At 44.5% G+C, this 12703-nt stretch overlaps 1 protein-coding gene across 1 annotated transcript in view; it reads right to left on the bottom strand.

Moving 5' to 3' along the window:
• HPSE (heparanase) overlaps positions 1 to 12703 on the bottom strand; it is a 71186-nt gene that overhangs the window by 44277 nt on the left and 14206 nt on the right. The window contains exons 3-5 of the mRNA XM_030192483.1: positions 12245 to 12370; positions 11430 to 11603; positions 3993 to 4164 (exon numbers count right to left, since the gene is read on the bottom strand). Of these exons, the coding sequence (XP_030048343.1) occupies positions 3993 to 4164; positions 11430 to 11603; positions 12245 to 12370 (472 nt within the window). The remainder of the gene's footprint in view (positions 1 to 3992; positions 4165 to 11429; positions 11604 to 12244; positions 12371 to 12703) is intronic.

Raw genomic sequence — 12703 nt, 5'->3', positions numbered from 1 at the left:
AGGGATGGGACGACTACCTTATGAGGAGAGGTTAAGACGGCTAGGACTCTTTAGCCTGGAGAAAAGGTGGCTGAGGGGTGATATGATAGAGGTCTACAAAATAATGAGTGGGGTAGAGCGGACAGATGTGAAGCGTTTGTTTACGCTTTCTAACAATAATAGAACTAGGGGACACAAGATGAAATTAGAATGTGGTAGGTTTAAAACAAATTGGAGAAAGTTTTTCTTTACTCAGCGTGTGGTTAGACTCTGGAACTCATTGCCGGAGAAGGTAGTGACGGCAGCTGGCCTTGCTGAGTTTAAAGGGGGTCTGGACAGATTCCTGAAGGAAAAGTCCATTGATCGTTATGAAATTTTGGGTTTTTGCCAGGTTCTTGGGGCCTGGATTGGCCGCTGTCGGAGACAGATTGCTGGGCTTGATGGACCTTTGGTCTTTTCCCAGCGTGGCAGTGCTTATGTACTTATGTGGCTAGGGCTCCAGCTTGGAGAATAGAGAGCTGAGGGGAGATATGATAGAGGTTTATGAAATAATGAGTGGAGTGGAAAGGGTAGACGTGAAGCGTCTGTTTACTCTTTCCAAAAATACTGGGACTAGAGGGCATTTGATGAAGCTACAAAATAGTAAATTTAAAATGAATTGGAGAAATATTTTCTTCACTCAACGTGTAATTAAACTCTGTAATTTGTTGCCAGAGAATGTGGTAAAAGTGGTTAGCTTAGCGGGGTTTAAGAAAGGTTTGGACGGCTTCCTAAAGGAAAAAGTCCATAGACGATTATAAAAATGGACTTGGGGAAACTCCACTGCTTATTTCTGGGATAAGCAGCATAAAATGTTTTGTACTTTTTTGGGATCTTGCCAGGTATTCGTGACCTGGATTGGCCACCATTGGAAACAGGATGCTGGGCTTGATGGACCTTTGGTTTGTCCCAGTATGGCAATACTTATGTACTTATTTCCCACCGCAGTCCCTCTCCTCCCTAGCATCACTCTCTCTCTCATGTTCTCTTTTTCCTGCCGCGATCCCCCTCCCCACACATCACTCTCTCTCTCTCTCTCTCTCTCTCTATCACTTTCTCTTTTCCATCTTTTTCCCACCATGGTCCCCCTCCCCCACCCCACCCCACATCACACTCTCACTTTCTCTTTTCCTCTCCCCCCCACCCAACCATCTGCATCTTTCTCTCTCTTTCTGTCTCAGGGTCTCACCCCGCAGCGGCTTCTCAAGGCGCGGCACAAGGACAAGCAGCTCCTTCTCCCTGCCTCACTCGCCTGAAGCCTCTGTAGCAGAAGTTCTACCCCTTCTGACAGAACTTTCTGTTACAGAGAGAGGCTTGGAGTGCACAGAGGAGGCAGCTGCTGGAGCATCGGAGAGGTAAGGTTCCAGAAGGAAAAAAAAGGGAGAGAGACTTGGCCAAGTGCCGAGTTAACTCATGTGAAAAATGTTAATGCAAGTTAAACATTTAATGCGTTAATTGCGTTATTAATGCATTAAATGTACAACCCTAAAAGAAATGAATCCACTGATATTCAGCACTATTTAACCAGCAGGAATGGCTATTGGATGGTTAATAGCTGGTTATCTCTGTTGAATATTAGCACTTAATGGCTAACCAGATATATCGAGCAATATAACTGACTAGCTGTGAATATTCAGCACTTCACTGGCTAAGTTTAGCGGCCAAACCAGACCGCATGAATAGCAGTCCTATCCTTGGCTGCTATAAACGTAACCGACCAGCACTGAATATTAACTTAGCCGGGTCAGTTTAAGCTGGTGAAAAAACCCCGGCTATTCAATACCGATCACCGGAAATGGCCTGGCATTGAATATCTGGGCTGACTGCCAATCAAATAATACTAACATAAAAGAGTGTCCACCATCAGCCAGTGTTCAGTACTGTACTTGCATAGCTACCCAGGCAAAGTTTGAAACTGCCTTTGACTTGGTCCTACATGCCCGTTTAATTATGCAGGCATCGGCAGTGAATATCACTGGTGTCCACATAACTCTTGGCTCCTCCCCAACTTCTGGCAAGTGCCACGGGGGTCACACTAGATTTTCAGTAGCACTATGCGCTTAAGTGTTGCTGAAAATCTAGCGACGGCCCACTCATTGTGATTTAATTGGGCAAGAGCCTGTTCTGAATATAAGACTCCTTGATTTCAAGTTGTAATGTAACCTGTAGGAACATTTACAAAATAAACCCCACGTTCACCTTTTTCTCTTTTACTCAGTTGCCTGGTGGTTAGAGCACTGGGCTGTGATCCAAGGAAGCCTGGTTCAAATCCCGCTGCTGCTCCTTGTGATCTTGGTTAAGTCACCTAACCCTCCATTTCGTTAGGCAAAGACTTAAAGGACAATTCTATAACTAGGTGTGTGTAGTCATACACATCTTTCACATGTAAGGGCACAAAACAGTGGTACTTTCATGCATAAGTGCGCTACACACTATTCTATCAGGTAGCGTGTAAGTGGTTTAGCATGTAACATACACATGGGTGAAGCATGTCTCCAATTTACATGCATAACTATTAGTTATGTGCATAGGCCTACATTCTATATATGACACCTGAAAAATCTGCATGGAAAAAAAAAATACGCCTAGGCATATTCTATACTTTGTAGAGTAGGCCTAAATTTCTGCACGGATTACAGAATATGCCGAGCGTCCGTCCTCGCGACTAAATTTAGTTGTGGGCAGTTATGCCAAACTTGGTGTAAATGCTGATGCCTAAATTAGGAGTGGTCCGGGTGTACTCTATAACAACACGCATAGATTTGTGAAGTGCCCATGACCTGTCCATTCCACACCCATGGCCACGCCCCTTTTTCAACTATGAAACTTAGAATTTATGGGCATCATGTTACAGAATACACTTACACTCCGGTTTACTAAGCAGCTCTAGCGGCTGTCCATGCGCTAGTGCCGACACGGCCTATTCAAAGCGAATGGACCGTGTCGGCCCTAGCGCATGGACAGCCACTAGCGCTGCTTCGTAAACAGACCTTTTACACAGTTGTGCATGTAAATTCTAATTAATGCCAATTAGTGTCAATAGTTGCTTGTTAATTGGCAATTATCAGCACTGACTGGCTTGTTAACTAATTAAGTTGTGCGTGCAAATCCAGAATACGACCGGATTTGCAAGCGGAGCTTAAAATGTGCTATATAGAAACCAGGGGATAGCGTGGAACTCTTAAGTACACCCATTTGTGCCTGCCATTGATCTGGCATAAAAGTTCCCATCTATCTTAAGCGCGCCAATGCTGACGTGCTGGCATTCTAGCATAGCATCTTGGTGCTCAAAGCCATTATAGTAATGGTGCTCAGGACACCTAATGGGAAGGGCCCTGCTAAAGAACTGCCCCTTATATTATAAGCTCTTCGGAGACAGGCAAATAACTACTGTAACACAATGTAACTCACCTTGAACTACTACTGAAAAGGGTGTACGCTAAAGCCACATAAATACATAACTATATAAATAACTTCATTTTCCAGTAATTTAGAAAAGATCACCAATTTTTATCTCCCATCTACGAATGGCCAGATACAAATGATTTTTACCCTAAAAGTCTCAGGACTCCTTTTACTAAGCGGTAGTAAGCCCAATGCGGGATTAAGTACCGCCGGGCTACCGCAGCAGCCCGGTGGTACTTCCCAGCCCTAGCACGCCGTCATTTCCAGTGCAGCTCGGTTACCAACGGGTTAACGTGAGAGCCCTTACTGCCACCTCAATGGGTGGAGGTAAGGTGTCTCTCCCTCACCGAAATGGCCGCACGGCAATTGCTTTGCTTGCCACCTGGCCATTTCCTGTAGGAAAGCGAGACTTCCCTTTTACCAGCTGTGGTAAAAGGAGGCCTCAGCACGTGTGTAAAACACGAGCTGACGCCAGAAAACTAGACATCTACTGTGGACCTTGGACACTGAACTGGCCAATGTGATGGAGTACATCCAGAACTATTTTGGAAATGGAAAAATTGTTTTACCTCTGTAGAAGCTTTTGAGTTTTCTTTCGAGGTTGCCCAACATCGGGACCATAGAGGCCAGAAGATCTAAAGATACTGTAGCTGCTCAGAAGCTTATGAAGTTGAACAAAGTCTTGGCCAAGCTGGCTACCATCAATGTAGATGCCTGCTTTCTTCCTGAAACTGTTGGGCTCTAAAATGAACAGCAAGAACTATAAAAAGTCTGCAGTGAAAGCACTTGCACTGATTTACAATGTGAAATGTGGAAACTGATTGTAAGCCACAAAGTACTGTTAACAGTGAGTAATTACCAGAATCCTGACCAAAGAATACATCTATTCTGGGATCCTGGAAGGGAAGGAAGAAGAGAGGCTAAAGATGAGAAACTCTAGTTTTGCATTAGTTCTTGGTTTTCTGAAATAAAGTATGAAAAAGTCTTGGTTCTTTTTGAAAGGCCCACCATTGGAGACAGAGAGACAGAGATCTCTGTCTCAGAGTATGAATACATAACTTGTGTTTTATCTGCTTCTCTGTTACCATTATGGAGTTTTTTCCGCTTATATTCATTTTGTGAACTGCTTTGACTTGTATCGCAAATGAAGCAGTCTAGCACGAATGAAATAAATGAGAAATGATAAAACTGAACATTCCTATACAGAAGGGAAGGATGGATTAGGAAACAGACCGGATGACCTGATCTGTGGTTCAATTTCTTCCCAAGTAATTGTAAGAAAACAGTTAAGTAATAGTTTGCTACCAACCTTAAGACCCATAGCATGGTAGGTTCAAGCAATGTGGGTGTCTAAAGGGAATTACTTTGTAAACATTACGATTACAAGAGTATAGCATGGCTCTTTGAGACACCAGCCAGTGCTAATGTGGATCACTGAGCAGAGCAGGTACACAGGATCCCAGCACCAAAGGGCCCCCCCTGGGTGAAACTGAGTGATGTCACTGAGGCAGAGCTTCAGAACACTCAGCATTGGATGGGCCCAGTCCTGTCTTTGCCCTGGGTTTCAGTGTGTCTAAGGCTGCTGACAGATAGAGATGCCTTTGGAACCCAAAATACATTAAACCTGTGGTGAGAACTTTAAGTACTCATTTTATATACACCTACTTTGTTTAAAGAATCATCATTCACTTTGAAAAAGTAAAGAAATTTTTCTATGATATATATCGTTGCTTCCTGATCTGGCTATGTTACAGTTGGAGGCACAGCCAGGCAACACTATCAAGTCAGGTCAAGCCAACAGTCTAGCACAAGTAGGGTGGTCTCTTAGTTGGTAGGGCAGTGCCACAGGTAGTATGATGGCCCTGGTAAGGGCATCTGTAGTGAGTCTTTTGCAATGCAGTCAGTTCTGAGCAGCTGCAGTAAAATAATCAGATGCCACAGAGGCAACACTGTAATATATGCTATGTAAGCAATTGTTGAGGGAGACAGTTTCTGATCATCTAAAGCAGCGATTTTCAGAGTGGTTGGTCAGATGGTACAGTACACTATGGCTGAAAGCACTCAATGGCCAGGTGACCATATTCTCTCTGACAGGACTGGTGTTAGACAAACAGGGACCCAGGGCAGAAATTGAGAAGGGAGCCCCCCACTCCATCCCCTCTCCTACCTGCTCCCTCTCTTGATCTCCCCACCCGCCATTACTAACACACATAAAACAACTTTAAATGACTTCTTCACACACAAAACACAGACAGCCCTTCACCAAATACAGAGCAAGGGATCTCAAATTAGAAACAGAAATAAGACCACCAAAACTGAACCGGCAACCCAAGAACTTAAACTCGGCAAGTACTGCAACACTGGAAAAATAAAAACAGAAATGCACTTTATTTTGTACTGAACACAATCAGTGACATAACCATGACAGGAGGAGAGCTGGACCCCCCACTGTGGGTTTAGGCCCTCAAAATTAACATCTCCCTTGCTGTGGCTGGTGGGGATCCCTAAGCCTCACCAGCTGACAACCACCTCCTCCCCCTCCTCAGGTCCAGCAATCAGCAATATTTCAGAGCTGTTGCTGACCCCCACCCCTGCTCAGCTTTCACACATGCATGAAAATTGAACATGCTTGGTGGTGGGGGTGGGGGGGGGGGTGCCAGTGGCAGCTCAGGGATACTGCCACTAGCTGCAGAACTTGAAGATTTCTGGCTGCTGGATCAGAGGAGGAGGTCCAGTGGTGTGCTGGAGCAGGCTCTCGAGAGCCGTTTGTTAAGTTTTTAAGAATTTTGGGAGCCGGTTCTCCATGGCTACTTTAACAAATGGATCCCAAAATGTGGGCTTGGGCCCCTACTGAATTCTCTTTTACTTTGCTGGCGAGAGAGAGCCCCCTGTTAACAATTTACCAGCACACCGCTGAAGGAGGTCTTCAGTTGGTGGGGCTTGGGGATCCCCAACAGCTCAGCTATTCATATTTTGCATTTGGGAGGGAAGAAAATTTGGTGCCCAACCATTTTGGGCTCAAGCCCCCTCCCCTAAATCAGTCATCTGGCTACACCACTGAATAGAATACAAAAACATCTATGATGCACATATCCCAAAGCTAACATATTTCAATTAATAAATTCAAATACAACTTTTTTTTTTTTACCTTTGTTTTCTAGACATTTTGTTTTTCCATCTTCTTGGTCCCAGGTTCTCTTTTCTGATTTCTTTTTTGTCTTCTGCTAATTCTCTTTCCAGTGTCTGCTGTCCATTTTTGTTTTCCCCTCTCTTCTCTCTTGCTCCATTCCTTCACTACACCTGTCTCTAACATATTGATGTTTCCCTTTCAGTTATTTCCTCCCTTTTTTTTTCTTTTCTGCCTCTACTCAAATTTTACCCTCTCTCCTCACCTTTCTCCTTTTTAAATTTTCAGCTGCTTATCAATTTTCCGTTCTTTTCTCGGTCCATAGTTCTCCCATTTCCTTCCTTTCCCAGCCTCCTATTTCCTTCCATCTACTCTCCATTACCACATTTCTACCTCTACCTCTGTACTCACTATTTTCCTCTCACTCATCTTTTTACCACCCCCATTTTGACCTCTCCCACATGGTTCCACCATTTCCAGAATCTCCTCTCCCTCTGTCTACTCTTGTAGCCCACCCCACTCTCACTGCCTGACATCTCCCTGTCCCTTTCCCTCCACTACCTCTCTTCCCTACTGCTGCCCCCTCCCATAGGTCCATCTCGCCCCACCCCCATGGTCCAACATTACTCCCTCTCTTTTCTGTTCTTCTTCCCTCTTCCTTGATGTAGTATCTGTTTCCTCCCTCCATCCCATTGTTCAGCATCTCTCCCTCCCTTCCACTCCAGACCCAACATTTCTTCCTCTCTCTTCCCTCCCTCCCTCCCTCCCTCATGCCCATCTGCAGGTCCAGTTTTTCTCTCTTTCTTCTAGATTGCCCTCCAGCATCTCTCCCTTCCTCGCCACCCCCAGGTCCAGCAACTCTCCTTTGCTCTTCCCAACTGCCCTTCTATCCAGCATCTCTCTCGCCCTCCCTCCCCTACACTCCCAGGTCCACAATATCTCCCTTTTTCTTCCCAACTGCCGTCCCATCCAGTATCTCTCTCTCTCCTCCCTCCATACCCTCTCCCCAACTTCTATCCCTTTCTCTTCCTTCCCTCCATCCCATTGTCCACCATCTCTCTCCCTCTCCTCTGTTTCCAGGCTCATCAGTTCTTCCCCTTCACCTCCCCCCTACCCCTGGTCCAGCATTTTCCCCTCTTTGAATCCCCTACCCACAATCTACATCAAAAACAGCTGCTCCAAAGGGCCCCTATAGACTGGCATGTCTTCCTCTTCTCTCCACCACTGCCCCAGGTCTCCCTCATCTTCCCGGTCTAAATTTAAAATGCATTTTCCTTCGCAGGGGTGTTGCCAGCTCAGCAGCAATTCCGATATGCTGCCTGCGGCATCCTCAGCACTTTTCTTCTGTCATGATCTGCCCCCCCCCCCCCCGAAGGAATTTCCTGTGTCCACCTGGGTGGACCTTGGCCAAGGGAAAGTGTTGAGGAGGCCACAGGCAACATATCAGAAACACTGTTGCGCCAACAACCCCCTGCGAAGAAAAATGCATTTTAAAGATAGATCAGGAAGGTGAGGGAGATGTGGGATGAGGTGGAAAAAAGACATGCTGACCCAGAATTCCCCCCTCCCCCCAACACTGGTCCTGCTCTCTGATATGTGATTTTAGTGTAGTCAGGACCCTGAAACAACTGCAACCCCTCCACAAGTGTGGTTCCAACTAGTATGACTAATACACAGGAAAAAAAAATATTTCCAAGTTGCTCCACAGGGACAATTCAAGGAGCACAATTCACAAAAAGCTATGCTGAGCTTTTGGGATCAGATTCAGCATGTAAAGTTCAATTCCATTCCAAATCATAATCTCATAGCACAACTGAAGGCTTTTCCAGTGTTTTCCTTCTCCCAGCCTCTGTGAGATTTACAGTCTCACAAGACCCTCTCCTTCCAGAGTTTATCCTCACTGGATCTCTTGTGTGTCCAGGTTACATTAGGCACAGGATTCTAATCAGTTTCAATTCTGGATTCTGGGCTAGGATCCCTCTACTGCTGGAACTTGTAGCCCCCCCTAAAAGCTACATCTTCACCAGGAGCTGGACATGTACCTCCTGTAAACATTGTCTCATCAGCTCCTACAGCAGTTATTCATTGCAAGGCCTTCTATCCCAAGTGTGGCCCTCTGACTCTTTCTTTCTCCCCATGAGTCAAATCCATGACCCTTTACCCTTTAACGACACCGCATCCATATCAGTTATTCTGTTGCTGCCTCCAAAATTCATCTCTCTCTAAGTTTGAACCACATGTTGCCCAAACTCCTTCACTGTTCTCGTAAGACAGAGAGCGGTGTAGGAGATTTGGTAGCTCAGACTTGCTGAGAACCATGTTGTTCCAGAAGAAAACAGAATAGTGGTCCCAGAGGTGGAACTGCCAAGAAATCTATGGAACAAATATAGGAGGATTAAACAACTAGAGCCAGGTTGCAGAAGTTGGAAGTGGAGACAGGACAGTGAAGGCTGACTGGTGGGGATGGGGATTAGAAGTAGCTGGATTGGAAGTGGAGGAGAAAGTGCTGGGGTAGGAGGTGGGGAACAGGGACAGAGAATGTGTGGGGGGAGATGGGCTTAGGAAAGAGAAAATGTGTGTGAGGTAAACTATTTTAGTAACAAACAAAGAAAGTGAGGATTCCAAAAGATAAAAAAATGGAACCTTAACTCTTGTAAGCAAAACCGATCGTCTAACAGACTCGACATAACCATGAGTCAAATCTCCCATCTCCCTCCTCCCTTTCCTATCCAAGATACTTGAACGTGCTGTTCACCGCCGTTGCCTTGACTTTCTTTCCTCTCAAGCTATTCTTAATCCACTTCAATCTGGCTTTCGCCCCCTTCATTCAACTGAAACAGTGCTTGCTAAAGTCTCCAATGATCTGTTCCTAGCCAAATCCAAAGGTCTCTATTCTATCCTCATCCTTCTCGATCTATCTGCTGCTTTTGACACTCACAGCCTACTCCTTGATACGCTGTCCTCAATTGGATTTCAGGGCTCTGTTCTTTCCTGGTTTTCTTCTTATCTCTCCCAGCATACCTTTAGTGTATACTCTAGTGGATCCTCCTCTACTTCTATCCCACTGTCAGTTGGTGTACCTCAGAGATCTGTCTTGGGACCTCTTCTTTTCTCCATCTATACTTCTTTCCTTGGTACTCTGATCTCATCCCATGGTTTTCAATATCATCTTTACGCTGATGACTCCCAGATCTACCTCTCCACACCAGAAATATCAGCATTACTTTGACTGTCTGACAGAGTGGGAGGGTGGGGGTATGAATGGGGACATCAAAGCACCTTTAAGAGTGGACTAACACGGCTACCACACCTCTCTAATTAAAATATAAATGAATCGAGGCGAGAAAATGTATAGTGAAGAGAAACTAACCAAACAGAACCGTGAAGGTGAATAGTGATAAAAGCAACTAAAGTCAGAGAAAACAGAACCTTTAAATATTGTGACCACTAAATTCCAAAACATGAAAAGTAAAGGTTACCTGGCACTTGACAAAAAAAGCAGAAAGTGAGACAATCAACCATGTTCCTGCTGCGGGAGAAATCCGGCAACATTTCGTATGCAAATTAGAATGGCTGCACATGCAAGTGAAGTTTAAATGCCCGATGTGGCACCCAAACTGAACTGCTGTGACGTGTAACAGAGGTGTAAAGGAAAATAAACATAGTAAGTTGTATGTGAGCAGAATAAGCCATGAAGGAGGAAAGATAATACAGAACTAAAAGCTAAAATGAGTGAAACAATAATAGAAGACTAAGTGAAGATAAACAATACTATTCGACAATTACAGTGTGTGTCTGGCTACCTTAGAGAAAAAAGGAAATATGCCATCATTATATCCCACCAAAATGGATCACAATTATGTAAACAATAGTATTTTGAGTTGTGCTTCGTGTGTGACAAAGTTGTGCGAATGCACGGTGATAACTATAAAAAATGTAAAAGTCAGTGAGTGTAGAACAGTAGACAAAAAAGTCACACTTGAAATACAAACATATAGGACATGATCTACCCAAGGAAAATGTGATATAACCTTAACTAATGGTGCTGTATTGCAAATTCAAATGCTTCCTACAAAAAGGACCAGTGTATACTTAAATGATGCATAAAGTGTTCAATGTACTGTGCATCAGAATCACAAAAAGGCAACAGCAATAAAGAAGGGTATTTTCGATATGAAGTCTTAAGTCAGATTTGGATGTTTTGCGCTAAACATCCCAAATCCAAATAGCAAATGTAGTCATTTTCGAAAAAGGAGGGAAGAGAGATTGGACATGGGGGTGCAGGAGAGGGAGGAAGAGATATACACAGGAGAGAGCAGGGAGAAAGAGGAAGATGTTGGATCCAGGGACAGAAGGGAGTGAGGGAAAGATGCTGGACAACTGGCGGGAGAGAAGATAGGGAGAAATGATGGACCACAGGGGATGGGGCAGGAGGGAAGAGAGAAGGGACAGGAAGATGCTGGGGGGGGGGGGGAGTGGATGGGACAGGGAGATGTCAAGTTACAAGAGTGGGGAGGGGAGAAAGAGGGAGCAGGTGCTGGGCTAGAAGGGAGAAGGGAGGAAGATGCTGGAATGGTGGAACTATTTGGGAGAGGTCAAAGGGGGCTTTGGGAGTGTTGGCATTTCCTTTATTTGGCTGGTGAGGCTCAGCATTCCTACCAGCAAAGGTATGCCTATCGCACCTGCATGGGGGGGGGGGGGTATGTGTTGACCCCCCTCCCAGTCTACCACTGCCCCTCCCCAAAATTGCAGGGCTAGCTACACCCAGAGAGAGAGCCCAGTGTTAAAAATTTACCACTGGCTACAGCTATAGATAAACAGTATGCTTTGACTCCTTCGCAAGCATTACATTCACTGGAACCTTTTTTAGTGTACTCACCGTTGCCTAGCTCCCAAGATAAGTTGTATTGCTTTGAAGCACAATAATTTAACAGTAATTTAGCATTTGAACTGTCCCACTGGGAGTTCCCCTTCCGGAGTAAAGCATTCAGGCCAAAAATCAGAGACAGACCAGAACAATTTGCAAAACTGTACAGCAAGTCCACTGTGCTTCCTGGAAAATGAATCAGAATAGAATGCTGGTTACATGCTTGACGGGAGAAAGGGAATTTTCCTGGTACTGAAACATCAGTAAGGCAGAAATGTTATGGAATAGGGCAATATGCCATTAATGCAACCAATCATGGTGTTTCCTTGCAGAACGTCATGTGACCTGATTTGAGTTGAGGCGAGGCGTAATATTCTGAAGTACTTCAGAGTCAAATTCAAAGCCGTGTGTGCATATGCGTACCTATACACAAAGCAGTATAACCACAAAATTAACACTTTGTATATGTAAAATATGGAACCAGAGATCTGGAAGCTACTAATCAACCTGGAGTGGAGAAGTAGTCTAGTGTTTAGAGCACTCTTGATAACCCGAGGTGGTTGGTTCGAGTCCTACTGCTGCTCCTTGTGATCTTGGACAAATCACTTAGCCATCTATTATCTCAGGTACAAAATTAGATTGTGATCCCTCCAGGGACAGAGAAATACCCAGTGTACCTGAATGTAACTCACCTTGAGCCACTACTGAAAAAGGTGTGAGCAAAATCCAAATAAAAAAAACCTGGGGTGCTAGAATGATTACAACATCCAGCAATTTTAGTTAGGAACATAAAAACAATTCCAGTTTGATTTGTATGGATATCTTACTTGAAATAGTAGTATTCTTAAATTTTTTCTGCAATTGATCCTTGAGTATTTGCTGCTCCTGAAAGGGCCACTGAGTCTTCAAGTTCTTCTCCACAGCAAGGGGAAGATATCTCTTTTCACACAGACCTACAGGATAAATAAGCCAAGGGGGAAAAAAAAACAGAGATCAGCAGTTCAACATCATCCAAAGTAATCTGAAGACAAGTCAATTGACTATTTTGTTGACAACCCTAAGACTCTAAGGGCCCTGTTTACTAAGCTGCGATCGCTTTTTTTGCGCTCGCTAATGCTAGAGGCACCCATAGGAATATAATGGGTGTCTTTACTGTTAGCGCACGCTAAAAAGTTAGCTTGCCTACAGCACGGCTTAGTAAACAGGGCCCTTAGCACAATGGTTTCAAGCAGCATGCTCATACTTTAAAATGCAGATTAAATGGAATATTAAGATAAGAAGATATA

Source organism: Microcaecilia unicolor, chromosome 2, assembly GCF_901765095.1.
Source record: "Microcaecilia unicolor chromosome 2, aMicUni1.1, whole genome shotgun sequence".
Taxonomy (NCBI): domain Eukaryota; kingdom Metazoa; phylum Chordata; class Amphibia; order Gymnophiona; family Siphonopidae; genus Microcaecilia; species Microcaecilia unicolor.
This window is presented reverse-complemented; position numbering and strand designations above follow the sequence as displayed.